Source organism: Molothrus aeneus, chromosome 3, assembly GCF_037042795.1.
Source record: "Molothrus aeneus isolate 106 chromosome 3, BPBGC_Maene_1.0, whole genome shotgun sequence".
NCBI lineage: Eukaryota > Metazoa > Chordata > Aves > Passeriformes > Icteridae > Molothrus > Molothrus aeneus.
The window spans coordinates 63,655,487-63,674,205 of record NC_089648.1 but is presented as its reverse complement, the minus strand read 5'-3'; the positions used below and the strand labels follow the sequence as shown (position 1 = coordinate 63,674,205).

General features: G+C 38.3%; 1 protein-coding gene across 1 annotated transcript in view; it reads right to left on the bottom strand.

Moving 5' to 3' along the window:
* The window catches only part of MAN1A1 (mannosidase alpha class 1A member 1), a 140,095-nt gene that overhangs the window by 27,130 nt on the left and 94,246 nt on the right, over positions 1-18,719 (bottom strand). The window contains exon 6 of the mRNA XM_066547076.1: positions 1,201-1,324. Within this exon, the coding sequence (XP_066403173.1) occupies positions 1,201-1,324 (124 nt within the window). The remainder of the gene's footprint in view (positions 1-1,200; positions 1,325-18,719) is intronic.

Genomic DNA, 18,719 nt, shown 5'->3' with positions numbered 1-18,719 from the left:
CATGATGCCACTGTGTAGAAGAACCACGGGCTAGGACTTTTAAGATACACACTTTCATTGTCTCTTAGTAGAACAGATGTTATGCATTAAATTACCATAAATGCCACAAGATAATTAACTTATGTTGAAAATTTATTTCTGGCTGTTCCTCAGTGCTGCCACTCCCTACTCATCCACTCCCCATCCCCAGTCCAAATTTAAGAGAAACTGCTCTTATATTTACCCCTAAATACATGAAAACTGCTAGGAGTTTGTTTCACAAAATTTATTCCAATGCTGACAATGGTCCTGCAGCAAAGCCACTCAGTCCCTACTCAATAATAATTTTAGATTTGACTATTGCTTTTAGACCTACTGCTACACATTTGGAGTCTCAATAATTAGATTACTAGGTCGATAATATCAGCTTTAGGTAACATGGGGCAGCTGCAGTAAGAATACAAAATCAGAACAAGTGTACGTTTTAATTAGGAAATATAAAGAAGATAAATGATAAAGTGATAAAGAACAAGTGATAAATGATAAAGTGATAAAGTCCTGATAAAGAACAGGACTTGCTGGCTATTAGTATGTTAAAAAGCAAAGCAAAATTGTTCAGGTGGGAGTTGAGGGAAGGAGGAGTTCTTTCCATGGCTCATATATATAAAAAGTATCCAGAAGACAATGTTATCAACTTTTGGAAGAATTAGTATGCACAACAACTGGTTTGTCTAAGGATGTGATTTCTTTTTTCCTTCCCCAAAGAGAGTTCAAAATATATTTCTTATAGTGCAATGGGAGGGCTTTCTGATCTCACTGACAGCAGTCATATTATACAGCATTTTGAAGAGTAAACTTGTTGAAATCACTATGGTGCTTTGCTTTCTCTAGGCATCAGTTATTATTCTGAATATAATGTCACGTTTTGTTTATACCCCATTAAGTAAAGAACTGAAGAAAGCTGTACAGTCTGATTGCTTAATGTGATACTAATGTAGAAGATAAACAAATTAAATGTTTTATGGGGCCATATACAAGAACATATATCAGAATAATTTTGGAAGAGACTTTTGTCTTTTTAATACAAAAATATGCCAAGGTAATTAGGGAAAATGTGACAAATGCTTACAACTGAGGAAAATCCAAATCTCTCCCTATTGATATTAGTCTCTGAATATGTGCTTTATCTTTTACAACATGATTTTGACGGAGCAGTCTAACCTTTTCAGCAAAGACAGGATTTCCAGACAGGTGGCTCAAATGTACAAACTCCAGATGCAAAGTCCCAAATTCTGCCAAAATGCTGCTTCCACCAGAGGCCCATGGCCAATTTCGACCGATTCCACTAAGATGGGGGGAAGAGAAAGACAGAAAATAATCATGAGCATCTATAAGGCAATGTTAATAAAATGTAATAGGCAGTAGCTATAACATTATCATGAGAAGATAATTAATCTAAATGTACTTAATATGTATGTAAGGAGCCATGCTTCAGCAGCCTTCCAGATTTCCCCACAGGACCTTGAATTACTTCAGTCCAGCTCTGCTTAGGCTGTACAGTTGCTTCTTGCAACAACCCAGTCTTTTGGCTCACAAATGGCTCCATCACACTTAGCACTGTCACAGTGTTTCATTGCAGGATATCATGTTTAAAGACATGACAAAAAACTGCTGATTATAAGAAAGCATTCTCATACTTCACCTCTTTTCCTCTGTACTTAACACAGCACTCTCCAGTTCTAACTCTAATTTCTACAGTGCAATTGCTCATTAACTTAAATTAATGCATATATACAGAATTGGCTTTAATTTAAAGTATTGCATGTAGCATATACTTCTTAATGCATGAGACTTTGATAGGCTAGGATAAGTATGTATTTTCTGTCTGGGCACTCGTACCAGGATGAGTAACTTCAGTTTTAATTATGACCTGAAGATACTTCACAGCAAAATTAATCTTAGGATTTGTATTGAGAATAGAGAAAATCACATTTATTGCTAAAACCCCACTAGAAACTAGAAACTAAAGTTGCTTGAGACTCAGAATGGTAAGTCTACTCAAGTTTCACTACAAAAAGGTGGGGGTTCTTTCCCCCTGGAAATTTCCAGCAGCAAAAAAACTCCTGAAATTAAAGAAAGGTTAGCCAGTGTTCCAGAGCACCTAGTTGAATAATGACATATTAGATTGGCTTATTATTAGGATGAATGTTACATACAAATACACTTATTAGCTACTGGAACATCTTCCACATTTCCAAGTTGTAAAGAGCATTAAACACAAACACATCTGTATATAAATAAAATTTTCATTTTACTTTTACACATAAGCCGCCATTACATCAATTAGCAGTTGCACAACCATGAAAACTCTTCCTGAGTTAAAATGTGACTCAAAAAACCCAAACCCAGCAAAAACTCCAATAAATCATGATGGAAGTTCTCAGATACATTAAAATCTCTTCTTCAAAAGATTGTCTATAACTGAAGTTTTACCAATGCATGGGAATTAAGACTCCATTAAGTCAATCTCCCTGCTAGCTATATAAATGGTATTTTGAGACTTCTGCCAGACACACAAAATAAAACCAAGTCATTAACCTTCAAAAGCAGAGAAAAGCACAGAGAGCACAAAGGAAAGAGATCTGATGAGGCTCCCCTGGTTGACCATAAAGGTGCAAGAGGTGGGGACACATGTAAGACCTCTGATGTAAATAATTGCCCAAAAAGTGTTTCTAATCTTTATAGCTGCAGACTAAAATCAATGACAAAATGAAATCAGGATACTGCAAAGATCCACACAAGTCCAATTTGGTATGGCATTTGAGTGACTGAAACAGAACACAAGTTTATGGTATCTTAATAACACATTTTAAGATCTCTCTTACAAAAATTAGAGTACTTTTTACAGAGTGAAGAGAAACCCACATCTGGTTTGCAAGCTGTCTGCACTTCAGTCTACTGTGGCTTGGAATTTTTTTGAATGGTAATGTAAAAGCATCAGATACTACAGAAAACAGGATCAAGGTGAGTACAAGCAGACAACATGTCTGGAAACATCTCCTCTACAGTCTGAAGAACTTGCAGACTGGTTATTCACCCAAGAACAGACCCCCATCTCTGCTACATGCTATCTCAAGTTCTAACTGCTGACTTCTAGATGAAAATATTTTATCCTGTTTCCAAATCACCCAGATTAAAAGAGCTGACATAAAGTTCACAGGAAGAAAAAAAATGAAAAAGAAAACCCTCAGAATTTCAAAAAGTTAGCATGTTGTGGTACAAATGGAAAAAGCACATGTGCTTTTTTCTGGAAAGTTTCTCAATCAATCTCAAAGTGAAAACATCGAGCTGTTCCTGCAGCAAGGCATCAACCAAAATTGACAGAAAACCTAATAGAGTTCCTGCTTGCACTTCACCCCAGTGTCTGCTGATACCAATACAACCTGCCAGAACACTTTGATGTAGTGTGTTTTGTTAACAAGGAAAATTTCCAAACACAGCTGTCAAAAGGTTTTCTGCATGCAGCAATGTGTTTTGCCATGAGTGGAAGATTCTCCTTGTTTAAGATGGTTTGAAAATTATGAACTTACATTCTTTGATTTTAATGCAAAAAATAAGTGGAATAAACATCTATGTAACATCTTAGGTACTATTTAATGGAGCTTTGATTTTTTTCAGTTGGGGCAGCTGGAAAAAAAAGGCATCAACGTATTTCTGGTAAATCTGCAAAATAACAAGGCTATGTGTTGGCTTAACCTCAGATGTGAGCTCTGTCACTGAAAAGCTCATTTCAATAAGTAGTAGTAACCACAATTTGCACTTGAGTCCCTCAACTATTTTTCATGCAACCTTCAGCTATGGATGTGTGGTATTTTCTCATACCATAGAATGGCCTGGGTTGAAAGAGACAGTAAAAATCATCTGGTTCCAACCCCTCTGCCATGGGCAGAGGTTGCTCAAAGCCCTGTCCCACCTGGCCTTGAACACTTCATGCCACAGCTCCTCTGGGCAGCTGATTCCAGTGTCCCCCCACCCTCACATAAAAAATTTCTTCCTGGTATCTATCTAATCTAAACCTAATCTCTCTTAGTTTAAAGCCATTCCCCCTTGTCCTATCACTACCTGCCCTTGCCAAAAATCCTTCTCAGCTCTCTTGCAGACCCCTTTAGGTACTGAAAGGCTGCTGTGAGGTCTCTCGAAACACTTCTACAGGTTGAACAGCTCAATTTTCTCTGCATATCTTCATAGGAGGGGGGCTCCAGCCAACTGATCATCTTCATAGGATATATTTCATCTCTGGGAGCAATGGAACAGGAAAGTTTTCTATGTTCCCTCACACTAACTGGAACAGCCACAGTACTACTTCTGATTCCATTTAACTCCATCCTTATTTTAAGATGATACTGCAGTGTGCATTATGCAGACAGTCAGCTCCTGGAGAGAGAGACCAGGAAATACTCAACAAAGCTTTCAGCATACAGAATGGGACAGATTGCACACTCTGATCATTTTTTGATTGGGAAAGTAGATTTTGACTTGTGTTTAACAGTATTTAGGCTTAAAAAAAAGAAAAGGAAATGAGGAGGGTGCTCTTTTTTCAGCCCTGCCCTCTCCACCCTCCAAATCATAAATATTGTATACTTTTAAACAAAACACAGAACTTTAAAAAGGAGAGAAACTAAACAGAACAAAATAAATGGAAAAATATATCTGTGTCAGGGATTATAAACAATGAGTACATTTATAAATTACTTGAGGTGCCCTAGAAAATAACATGCAATAAATAAACATAACAGCTCAGTAAATCTTAATAACTAGACATAGTAAAGTACTGATTTCTGCCCTTGCATGAGATAACATAACCAGTGCTCCCAACTCAGACATTTTTCAAGCTCTATACCATTACCATTATTAGGGTGAACAAAAACTCCTGCAAAGTTAAAACAAATCAATGCTAAGAACCTATTTACCATTCAGCCATAAAGTCAGCACTGCGTATCTCATTACTCTTTGGTTATGAAGTTATGCACTGGCTTCCTGAAGTCTTGAGATGCAAACCTGAGTCTCTGGTGAAAGGTTTTATTTCTACTCCCAAGTTTTAGCAAACCTACATAATGTTGCAAGTTCCTACAGGTTTTTTGTCTGGGGATGTCCATTACTCAAGTCAAGAAACAACAGTGGGAATCTGAACCCAAAGAATGATCAGGGCACTTGGGCGATTCTCAAAAGGTGGTTTATGACTCTGTGTCAAACTTATGTGCAGATCACTCCTCCCAGTCAAAGCAAAACCTGTAGAGCACTGAAAATGTTTGGCATCTTATTTTCACTCTGTTTAATAGTTTAATGTCACAAATGTCTTGTAAACTGACAAATGCAGTTTTCAGAAGGAGATGGAGGACAGCAAATGGGGCCCGGTATTATACTTTTTATATTAGCTGCATTCCTTTGTCTTGCTTTCTTTTTGTAATTTACCTTGCCACTGAATTTTTCAATTTTTCTTATGTTGATCCACTACAACCTGTACTAAGTGTCAGTCATGTACTGGCATCAGAGTTAGAAACAAAACTCCTACTGTACACTTCAGGAAGGAAAGAGGGAAGGAGACACACTACTCAAACTACTTTGAAGATCCAGATGAGTACTAAAATATCTTCAGTTTACAGGGTACTATTTTAACCTATCTGAAATCACTGTGTCTAAAATAGTATATTTTACACTGCATAAAACACACAAAAAGTTTCTGTAACATATTCAGAGAACTTTAGGACTTATTATAACTTTTATTATGTAAGTAAGACAAATTTGAAGTGAGGATCTGGATCAGAGAAGCATAGTATTTTGGTTAATAATATTTCTTACTGATTTTATAAATTTTGTTTCTGAACACTGAGTGCCACAGAATCTGAAAACCAGTGTTTGTAATTCTACTGTCATTCATTCTTGGGAAATACCAGCCTGATTGACCTGGGCTGCTGGTAACTCAATTCAGTATTTTTCCAGCAGATCATTGTTGGTTCATCTGTACATAAGAACAGAAAGTATGAGATCACTAAGTCTTCTAAAATGTACAGAGTGTACCAAGAGAGGGAACCACAGAGGAAATATAAATATTCAAAGGTTGCTTTTTAAAAAAATCACTGAAATTCAGAAGCACAACCATATTTAAAAGAGTTTTAAAAAATTATACTACATCTCCAATATATATAAAGCAGCAGCTAATTTTCAACTGAAAGGAAAAGCAAATCCTCAGGGAAACTGCACAAATACTTCAAAGGGTCAAAACACTTATCAAAATTCTTGTCATCAGCAAGCAGAACTGTTTGTCTCTGCAGACAACTTGTTTATTATACCCCAACCTTTCCTGGAGGACGCCAGGACAACTCTGCAAGCTGGAGGCAGAGCAAGAAGTCAGAATTTCAATATTTAATGCAAAATGCACTAGCACAACTGGATAGTCAGTATCCTCCTGCAGACTTAGCCAGTAAAAAGGTGAAAGGCCAGAATAAAAGAGACACAGCAGCAACAATGTGATATGTCCAAGTACCGCTGTTGAGAAAGGTTTAAGAATTAAATATGAAAATAAGCCCCAACAGCCCCTTTGGACTTTACTAAAGCTGTTTTTTTTTCTGTAAGAAACTACCCTGTGATTATGGGTGAAAATGCAAAATGCTAGGACAGAGAAATCACTGAGAGGGGTCCATTGAAATTCACCAGAGCTGGAGCACGTGGGTTGTGCCTGGTACTTCCAACAGTGCTAAGGGGCCAAGGAGGATCCGCCTGGAAAATACAGATTGTGACTGGAATTGGTTAGACTTAATCCTGTTTTAAGAGGATTTCTGCAGGAGCAGAGTGCTGCCCAGCCCAGTCCTCAGAACCTGGCTTCTGACCCTCCACACCACCAGAGCTGTGGCTCAGACACCCAGGAGAGAGAGGGACCTTTCCAAATTGAGGTTGAGACACAGGCAGAGGGTGTTGCAATGGACACACAAACTTTCCTGCAGCTTTCCCCTCCTGGCACCCCAGGATGCACTTCCTGTTCCTCCTCGAGTCTCAACCCCAAGCAAACCTGCCTTGAAAGCAGAAGTAATGTAGAATCATCAGGGGTTTTTTTTTGTCAAAGAAAACCACAAATCCTCCCCCACTTTTTTCCCCGAAGGAAGCCTGTGGTCCCCAGACAATTTTGAAAGCATAATATGATTGTTTTTCCATGTTTTAGTCTTAAAATTATGACGACATGCCATTTGGCTGCACAGCTGAAACCCCACACTGTAATCCAGCAGCATTGCTGTGTGCCAGCCACAGGTCTGACCATGAGAGAAGGTGGGGAAATGGGAGAGCTCTGCAACTCCAGCAAGGGCACTCTCAGAAATTCATCTCTTTGGGGCTCCCCTGATAATCAGTGCAGGGAGATAACAGAATTAAATCACTTCACAGAGGAGATTAAGCTGAAGATGGAGTCTTTCCTGTTACACAATAAACCCATGGAGACGAGTATCCTACAGTTACCCCTTGCCAGGTGCCCAAATCTCAAAATTTCAATTAGCTTCACAGGTACCAAATGAGTTTTTTAACTCTCTACAGGCTAATACACATAACAAAAGGGAGGACTGGAGATAAAGACTCTGTAATGTTATATTTTAAAATCTTTAATTACATAAAAGGTTTTTTCCTAGCTCACAATTTATCTTTAATGATTTTTTTAGGAACTAGATGATTTTTATGGTCTGTTCCAATCCAAACCATTCCACAGTTTTGTCTTTCAATCCAGTTAGAACAATCTCCAAGGGGACAGTCCATTTTGGCAGACTTGCTTATTTTTGAGAAAGGTTTATTATTATTCCTATGTCTTATTCCTATGTCTTCTTTTTGTAAAAAGTCAATATAAATACACAGTGTCCAGCCACAGCATTTCTAATGAAGTGTTTATATATTGCAGAAGCCTTCAGTCTATACACTGCCAAAGCCTTTGGTGTTTTTCTTTTCTGTCACTACCAGTCTTTCATAAGATTTTAATTTAATTAAATCAACTAAGTCTCCTTAGAACAAATTAAGAGAGAGGTCTGAAAACCATCAGATTTTTCCTCTACATACTTGGTATCTATTTTTGATTTTAAACAAAATACATTTCAAAGATGAAGTTTCTCTAGAGTCATAGATGGCACAAAATACATCAAAATGCTAAATAAAACTTAATTGCTTTCAGAAATTCCTAGGCAAATGATTGAACTCAAACCCCAACAATTAATATGTTCTAAATATACACACACACACTCAACATAAAAATAAGCAAATACTAGGGAAAAAGTATTTTATGGATACTACAGTGTCATCCTCTGGGAGAGTACTCCAGGATAACCCTGCTGGAGCAGGGAGGTTGGACCAGGTGATCAATCCACTGTAGTCCCTTCCAACCTGACCCATACTGGTGATCCCTTAGGAAAGGGAGACAAGTGGCAGCCAAAAGGATGATTCTCAGAGGCCATTTTGATAGAGTTTCTAATATTTCATGTATAATTTAGGGTTGCCACATCTGAAAATACTTTCATAAGAATAATTTTTGGACTGCCCTGAACGGAACGATTTGTCAATGTGTCACCAAGGAAAAAAAAAAAAAGAAAGAAAGATGAGTGGCTTCTCTTCTCAGAAACCAAAATGTTAATCATTAGACACACATTCCTTCCTAACAACTTGCTGAGAAGTTAAATCCAACAACACAGACCACACTGGGGGAGTTAAAGGATGAGTTAATACTTAGAAAAGGTTCCCTTCAAACTCCTGAGCTACATCTTTCTCCTTTTAGTACTGCAGCTAACTAAGAATGCTAATAAATTATGCTGTGTGATTTGAGTTTTAATTAGAGATTAATATTTTAAAGCAAAATTAAACCCAAACTCAACTATGAAGCACACAGGCAACGCTTGCTCAAAGTTTCAATCACTCTATTTCAGAAATTAAATGCTAAAAAGATTTTTTAAAATTTACTTCTTTCTCCCCCATCCCCAGAAATACACTATATAGCATCGTGGATCTTGGTTTAAGGGCCTGTCTTCACAAGCACTGAAACTGATGATTTATTTGCTATTGCTTCAAATATATTTACTGTATTTTTGTTTTCCCCCTAACTGGCAAATCATCCTTACCTTTGTCTGAGAGTAGAAAGAAAAGTACAGAAATCCCATGTTTGCACACACCACTGGCACTCACTCAACTTTTCCACCCAAATCTTGTGGTGGGAGCTGCCAAGGCAGGGTCGAACTGAGGAACCTGTGACAGGACTAGCACAGTAACTGTGTATTTCTAGCCCCAGCAGCAAGTGTGAATATGTTCCTATCCAACTTCCAGTAAACGACAGTTAACTTTTTGCAGGCTTAAGTGGTCTCAGAATCACCCAAGGCATCCAGACTCCTGCTGGAGCTCTGGCTTTTCCACAGTGTCCCTTCTCTGAGACAGGAAAATTATTATAATCTGGTCAAACACCTCTCATTCAGTGTCTCGACAGCTGGAGACAGCTGAAAAAGAAACTGAAAATCAGCCAGCTAGCCTGCAGGGCAGTTTTTGATGTCTGTTTTATTCCTCTTTGTAAGGAGGATCGTGTAGGCAAATTCTAACAGCTGGTGAGTTTTTCAGCTGTGACAATAAATGTGTTAACTGCTGCCCTTACCTAACCACTGCCCAGCTGGCAGCTTCCTGCTCAGCCCAGCTGCCTTCTCTGAAACTCATATCAGCTCTTACCTGGAGAGATGATCTTTAGGGATGCTGACTTAGCAGGAGGAGGCAGATAGTGAATTAGTACCATCAGCAATCCCAGGAGGAAGACTAACACAAGTGGTTACTCAATTTTATGGGATGACAGGGAATAGGAAAGATTTCTACATATGTTGCAATGTCAGACAAAACACAAATGTTTTTCACTGCAACAAGTGAGATAACGAAGAGGTATAATCTCAGAGCTATTCGTTTGAGAACATCAATTTTGTCTATTTGCCTATTCAATGCAGTGTCAGCATTAATATATGCTGATTTCCTGGCCACTTCAGAGATGCCAGTGGTGGAGATGCATCCATTTGTATTGGAGACACATGCACGTCATCATCTGTCTGGAAATGAGAGCAAGAAAATCAGAGTGCTGTGGCTAACTGTTCATCATTTGAGGAAATACCAGCACAGCCCCCAAAAGATGCTAATATGAAACAGATTTTAAAACAAGATCCCTGCTTTTCTCCATGAAGTCCATCAGGTCCTTCAAAGGTAATGTTTATAGTTACATTTTCCAAGAAGAAAAGTTACCCTTGTCCCAGCATTTTTGCCTTTTATCTTTATAAGGAAACACACCCAGAGACCTCTAAAGCTGCCCTAGAATGGTCTTTACTGTACTTTCTTTACTTTCAGGCTTTTTACTGTACTGTCAGGCAAAAAAGTAAAATGCTCAAATGTTATCCAGTGATCTTCACCAAGGTGACCACCCAACAGGCAATTTCTCTTGAAACTGGACAGAACAGCAAAAGAGACAGTAGAGCACTATTCATGTAAAAGCAGAAGGTGAGCAGGAGATACATGAAGTACAAAGTTTCCAGTATCAACTTGTGCTATGGCCTCTGCCAGGACAATTCCCCAGCTCCCTGGAGGGTCGGCCAGCGGTGGCAGACACAGGGAAGGCAAGAGAGCTCTGTCTGCTCCATGTTCAAGTCATTCTACATGAAAGTCCACTAAATACTCTCTGTGGTGAAAGGTATCTGCTCATGATTAGGTCAGAGTAGTGATGGCAGCTGGGGAACACTTACGTGAGAGGACACTACAGTGAATAGAAACAGCAGATATGGAGCAGGAGGGGCCAAAACCCAGGTGGAGACCAAAATGCCACAGAGAACCAAGGTGAAGTGGAAGCAATCTCATCTGCCTCTGGAGAGCAGCAGAGAATAAGCAGAGGCCAGTGAAACTGCCTTTGGGAAGAACGTGCTTTACTGTAGGCATGGAAGTCTGACAGCTGCTCAGAATAAAAATAAATCACCTCCTCCATGGGCTCCAAAAATGACCAGATAGCATGGTATACTTCTTCTGTGGTCTGATACATGGTTTTTGGACATCTGGATCTAGTGATACTGTGTCTTTTGACACTTAAAATAATCAGAGTATCTTATTTTTACAAAACAGTCCATCCAGACCATTGAGCTGCTTTGTTTACATCAAATTCCTGTAACATTTCCCTGTGGAAAAAGACTGAATTTCTTTAGGATTTTACAGGATTTTAAGGAAAGGGTTCGTACAACCCTTTCCTTATGGCTGTCTGCCCCATGACACTTCTCACATTACTGGTGCTCTGAGGGAGCATCAAAGCTTGTGGAACTGGCACTCAGTGGCAAGCCATCAGAGCACTAAGCTCACATTTACAAGCCCACATGGTGAAAGGGAGAGACAATTAGTCAGGCATTACATGATCTGAAATATCAATATGACACAAGTAAAGTATTTTCAGTGTCATCATCTAAAACTGTACTAAAACTGTATTTGTTACCAAAATAATTTCTGATAAAAGTTATCTGAGCACAGCACAGACCTACATGTCTCCCACAACACACTAATGAATAAACTAAAAAATTTGTGCTTCCTATTACTTTATATACTAAGGTTTAATTAATCAATTCCAAAGGCTAAAAAAGCAAGAGGGAATAGAACACCACAGAGCAACGCCAGAGATAATAAGTACTAGCATGGACTACTTTTAATCAGGTCCCCAAAGAGAAGTGAAAATAACAGGAAATGAAAGTAATGAATGGATTTGCACAGTTCTGCCATCCATGTGATAAGTTAAGACAGAATAAAAGAAGGTGGTATTAGAATGAAATTCCCTGCTGAAGCAAGTGGTGTAACTCAGTGCTACTGACAGTCAAAAACCTTAGAAAACCAAACCCAAAGGAAAAACATCCTAAGCAAAGCGATAAAAAACTAACTCCTGCTTCTGAGAAGCAGATTCACTGGGCAGGAAAATAATTAAGAGTTTTGGAAGAATCTATGAGAAACACCATTTATCTCTGTTCTTGTGCTCTCTACCATGCCTTTTAATACTAAAAGACAAACTAACTGTAAGTTTAAAGCTTTAGAACTTCACATTTCACATTAAGATTGCTTGCTGCCTTAAAACCACTGTAGCCATGGCATTTGGCACTTTTGATATACTTTAGTCAGTACATCCCTCTGTAAGACTCTGCTTCCAGTTCTACATCACTTTTCCAACATTCAACTTTTAGATTATCCTTTTTTTTTCTCCTGAGGATTTGCTATAATTCCCCCCATCACCCTGATTAGATAATTAACTTCTGACTTCAGTTAGTTTCTCTCCCACATCTGATTTCCTTTACTAGTAACTGATGTTCAAGTTCTGCTAAATTGTTCTTTTGCTATATCAGCTGCATTGTCCAAGTGCAAAGAAACGTTAACTTCCTCTGTCTGCAAACTTTGTTATGTGGATGAGTGTTGAACAGTTTGCATTTGGAGGTGACTAGGTGACATAGAAATAGGCTGGAGAATTGGTGCTAAACCCAGAACTTCCCTATATTTTTTATTTTTTTCTTCTGCTTGATGAGTTTGGTGGGCCTTTTTTTTTTTTTTTTTGGCTGCTCTGTTCTTTTCTGGTTCCACAACTCTCTTCTGGTTCTCCCAGTCAATTCCAGATATTCAATTCCAAATCCCAGATATTCTTTCTTTTACTGCCAGTCACTGGAGATCAAGTTGTCTCCACACTTTCTCAAGTGAAGGCAGAGAGATGTGTTTGTCTGGTGGAGATCCTGCACCAGCAGTCCCCTCCAGCTCAGGCTAAGGACACTCACAACCCAACCAAGGGTATTATTGTACTGAAGCACTGTGAAAACAATGGGTTCTCTATCAGAAGGGCTGTATCAGTTTTTCAAGAAAAGCCACTACTAATCTTCTGGACAGGACAAAATTCCAGTATTTGGTTTTTTCAGTCTGATGAGGACTTAAAAGAACAGGTAACGATTCAAAGCACCAAAGCACAGAGGGCAAGTGACAGCTACATGTAATTTCTCTGCCACTAATTTCCCCTTTCCCACTTCCTACCACTCATTTTTCAGTACCCTAAATAATCCTAAACTCAATCTCAGTCATTTAAAATATATCTGTATCACTCTTGTCAATACAGTTCATATTCATTCCTTATCATCAGACAGTAAATCTAAAAAGATTTAATCTTTTTCTTCTCTGAACTCAATTGGCTCATATTAGCTTCTTGTGTCACAAAAATATTTTATGTGGGTTCACAGTCATTCAGGTTAAAGTCTTTCAAAGCACCTAGTCACATTTATTGTGCTTGATGCTGCATGTGGTGCCATTAAATGCTTGAAACATAGAATCAAAATCATTACACTAACGGCATGGCTCCGTTATTAAAAATAATGGGCTGACAAGTCACAAAGGTCTGCTTCAAGCCCTTTTGTAGCTTCCAGTCATTGCAAGGAGCCTTTGTCAAAGGCTTGCTGACTGACAGTCAATTATTTCTCCTTCTAATGCAGCTGCTGGATCAACAGTGGTTTCGCATACTGGACAGCTTGTCACAGGACCTGCAGCTGTGATATTCATCAGATATTAACATTAACTTAACACATGCTGTAAATTACGCTTGCATATGGATTTGTGGGTATGTATATCAATCTAAACATGCACAATACAGAGACACCACTGTTGTTGAGGGAAACCTCTCTTCAGTATCTGCTGTCACAGATGCTGTGACAGCTGTATGAAACTCTACTGAAATGGCATTCTGGTTCACTGAAAGGGACAGCTCCCCTAGATTAAAAAAACTTACATAGTCTTTTTCAGACTAGTGTTGTGAAAGACTTAATCTGTTTTGACAAATGCTTTAAGAAAAGTATAAATGTCCTCTTCTCCCAGTCTTCTTCCATCTTCTTGTTTCTCTTTACCCACACATTGCTGTGTCATAAAAATCCATTTGTTCTGGGATCAGATAAAATTTATTTTGCTCACTGTCAGTCACTAAGGCCTTGATCCTTACTCACAGCCAATAGAAATACTTGTGGTTGCTTCAACGGGGACTGATCGAGCACTAAAATCCTGTAACGGTCATTAAAACTGCTGCAGAGACAATAAGTTAATAGGAATGCAGAGAATCCCTGCAGCCAGACTAAAACACCTGTATCACTGTAGAAATCCTTTCTGTTAGCATCATTCAGATTCAGGAACTTAGAGCTGATTATCTTTCTAAAAAAATCAGTGATACAACATAAAAAAGTTTCTTTTCCCAGCAAATAACATATTTGCTTATGCACAGTTTTGTCCTTCAATGCCTACTAACCACACAAAATTGAAGTCAATTATTTAAAGAAGTACTTACATGCAATTTACATCATTTTTCCCCATCTTTATACATTTATAGAAGCTACATTTATTCAGTATAATACAGGCAATTTAACAATAAAGGGCCATCCCTATTTTTCTCAAAATGACATTAATTTCAGGCATATCACATGGCTAGAGGATGTCATACATTATATTTATCAGATTTTGATTGTGAATGTTATGCTTTTGCTCCATGTTTAATAAACACTAAATTTTATTTTATTTGCTCATATTTTTATAAGTGAATCAAGCTCCTTGCTGTTTGCATTATCACTGAAAATCAACCTATGGCTTAAATAAGATCAAATTTATTAATTAAGGTAAGATCAAGAAAAATTTCTACTGTATAGCAAGCAAATGGAAAAAACCAAACCCACAAAGAAACAAAAAGATGACACATAATGTAATACACATCTGATTTTCACCTGAGGAAATAACACTATGTTCCCTGTGATAAGAGTTTCTATCACCAGTTATTCAGCTGTGTTCTACCTAACCCTGAACTTCGTCAGTAATCTCCTTATTATTACTTCAAGCAACAAATACCTTTACACAGCTGCTGTTCATCTTACAGATGAGCTATTTGCAAGAAACCAATGATGCTGACAAGGCACAGCACAATACAGCTTAATTCCCACATATGCACTAAAAATTCTGATCCCGAAAAATCTGAATACATCATAAAGAAAAGTCGAAGAAGAAAGAAAAGGACAAATATTACCACAGAAACTCAAGAAAGCCAGATTAGTCAAGATTAGAATTTTTAAAGAAAAAATTAATTTCTTCCATAATCTTCTTGCAGTATTAAATTACAACAATACCTCAATAGAGTAAATATCTTGAAGAAGGAAAGGAGTTTTCCACCCAATTACTTAACAATCCAATAGAGCTGAAAAAGGCTGAAAGACATTTGTTACTTTGGTAGAGCAGAAAATGAGAAGTACCAAACATTTATTCTAAAAGTACTTAAACTACATAATCACAATCCATGCACTAATACTCATGGCCACATTTAAGATATTCTTTGGAGGATTTTGTAAACCAGATTATCAGATAATAAAGGACCTGGCATTGAGTAGTCAAATAAGCTTTTCTTAACAGTAATGGGATTTTAATCAATACAATGAAAATAATAGAATAAAGGATGAAGTGAAATAAGCATGAAGAGATTACTATTTAAAGCAATAGAACAAAAAGGTTCAGAAAAAAACCCCCACACTTCTGGAACCCTGCTGGAGACAATATGTGTACTTTTTGTTCCTGTACCAGCACGGTGTTTCACTAATCACCTTGAAAAAGCTTCTGCATATTAACAACATTCAGAGGGAAAGTACATTGCTATTTTTCTTTTATAAATTATCAATGAGAACAATGATGATACAGTTTTATAAAGCATTTAAGAAAATTTGGTTTCTGTCCCAATTCCAGGAAAACATTTGGTCAAAGGTTTTAAATGTTTTTTGTAATCCCTCACTGCTCTTGATGGCTTAAGTGAAAGAATCAGTATTTCAAGCTTTTTTTTTATTACTGCCCTTTTTTCCCCTTTTTTTTTCTTTTCTGTATTCCCAGCTGTAGACTGGAATAATATAGCATGGAATATCTTGCAAGAATTGTCATGTAAGAAGTACCATATTTGTTTTTCCAGTGCAATGAAGATCATGTCTGGAATGCAGTATGTTCTGGATAGATATGGCATACTGGTTTGTTTTTTCTGACACTTCTGAAAGATAATGTCAGTGATAAATAAGTACTTTTGGTAATGTGCACAATTGTCTTTTCAATACCAGAGAGACCTTGAACTCAAAAAAGCCACCAAAATAAACTATCTTTAGGTCTATTATGAGTAACTTCTTGACACATTACATTAAGTATTTGGGAATTTGAGAGCAACACACTGGCCCAAGTCAAAGTGATCAGAGTAAAAAATAAAAAATGAGATGACTGCCCTTTCTCACTCCTGCTTCTTTCAGGAAGGCAGATTTCCAAAGGGTATCTTCAGGCTCCCTTTTCCTCCCTAAGAGGAAAGCATGACCACCTCTGCTACAGCTCTATGGAGAGCAACAGGTCTTTTTCTAATCATCTTAAGTACCTAAGACATGTTTGGTCAATTCACAGCCAATTAACAACACAAACCAATCTGTGTCACAAACAAAACTTACTCATAAGTAGGCTTTTGTGAACTTGTACTACTCATGAAAATCTCAGATGCCAGTAAACTGTACCCATACAACAGGCTGAATATTCAAATGACATATTTAAGCCTTCAAAGACAAGCCCAAAAGCTATTAGCCATTAAAACAATGCTGACAAAGTTAGTTAAGCAAAACTCAATTAATTTACAGAGGGAATTCTGGGTAAAAGATAGAGAAAACAGTGCATTTATGGCCTCAGTAGAACACCGTGACATGATGTGAAACAACATTGCTGAAAGACTGAATATTCTAATGCCTGTTAGAAAATGTTCATTTGAAAAGAATTAAATTCAAAATGATGCCTTTTAAAATCTTTGCTCCAGTAGATCTCATTACCTAGAGAGGTTGCTGTATGACATGAAATGGGCAACCTGAAAGGTCAACCAGAAAGACTATCAGAGCTGCTGCACCAACCACAATTTGCTGGGATGTATTTAAAACACATGGGCCTCTCCACAGCTAAGAACTGAATCAAGACATTTACATTAATGGGCCTTTGACAGACTAATACTCAATTTTCTCATACTACACAGAAACTGCACAACATGAGCACCATTACAAGATATATAGCATATGGATACCATTAAAGCTCAATTATAAGGAATACTTTCTCATTTATTTCTCTAAGCACTACTCCAAGGAATGTAGCAGCAGTTTCACAGATGTCAAGTGGAAATAGTAGCCTTTCATTTAATTTTCTGAAAGATTGTTCCCTCCTATTAACTAATTTCCTCCTAAACATGTGTCAGTGTTATAACAATAAAACCGTCATTTTAACATGAAGTTTAAACCAGTGAAGGCAAATTGCTGGAACAAACTACTTAGCTGTCTTGCTAACCTCTTTTTATTTCCTTCTCAATAGGTCTCAAACTAGCCCATCATTGTACAAATCTCATTTTGTCTTTATCCTCAGCTATATGGATTTCTACAGCAATGTGAATGTAGCTACAGCATTTACTGCTGGGGTTTTACTACTGCTTGTTTAATATAGAACAACAGACTATTCTGGTAAGTATTTTAAATTATATTCAGTCATACCACATCCTCTAAGCCAGGTCTACTCAGTTAGGTTATGGTGTGCTACAGTGTCAAGGTCTGCTCATTAAAAAGAAGGAAACACAAGGACACTCAGTTTTTTATGTGAGATTAGAGAGAGAACACCATGAATTTTGGATATTGTCTAGGTGCATTCACCTAACTCAACACTTAAAAGAGAGTCCACATCTGCCTATTGGATAAGAAGTCAGGCTGAATGTCTTCCCCAACATAAAGACATGTTAGTGAGCTCCTACTCTTCCCTGTCCTTACAAGAGTCAGTCTGTAGTGAGATAAAAGTCAGTCAAGGCAGAACACAATCACCAAAGAGCTGCACACTGGGTTATTCATTTTTAAGGTTGACTTGCCAGGCATTAACTCTCTACTCACTTTACTACTTACTCTCTACTATAATAATTCCAAAATTATATGGCAATATTTGAGAACAAAACCCAGCAGACTCAGCCTACACAGCATCAAATTGGCCCTGTACTCTTCAACATCTTCATAAATGACTTGCACAGAGGTCTGGAAGGGATACTAAGCAAGTTTGCAGATGATACAAAACTGGGAGGAGCTGTTGCCTCCCTTGAGGGGAGGGAGGTCCTGCAGAGAGACCTTGACAAATCAGAGGGCTGGGCAATCACCAACCAAGCAGTTCAATGAGGGAAAGTGCTGGGTACTGTAGCAGGGATGGGGCAACCCTGGATGTACGGACAGACTGGAGAATGTTATCCTGGAAAGCAGTGCTGCAGAAAGGGACCTGGGCATCCTGGTCAGTGGCAAGTGGAACATGAGCCAGCAGTGCCCTGGCATCCAGGAGGACCAACCCTGCCCTGGGGGGCATCAGGGACAGCATCACCAGCTGGGCAAGGGAGAGGATTGCCCTGCTCTGCTCTGAGCTGGGGCGGCCTCACCTCGAGTGCTGGGGACAGTTCTGGGTGCCACAATATAAAAAAGAGATTAAATTATTAGAGAGTGTCCAAAGGAGGGCCATGAGGATGGTGAAGGGCCTTGAGGGGAAGCCTCATGAGGTGTGGCTGAGGTCACTTGGTCTGTTCAGCCTGGAGAAGAAGAGACTGAGGGAGACCTCACCACAGTCTACAGCCTTATTGTGAGGGGAACGGGAGGGGCAGACACTGA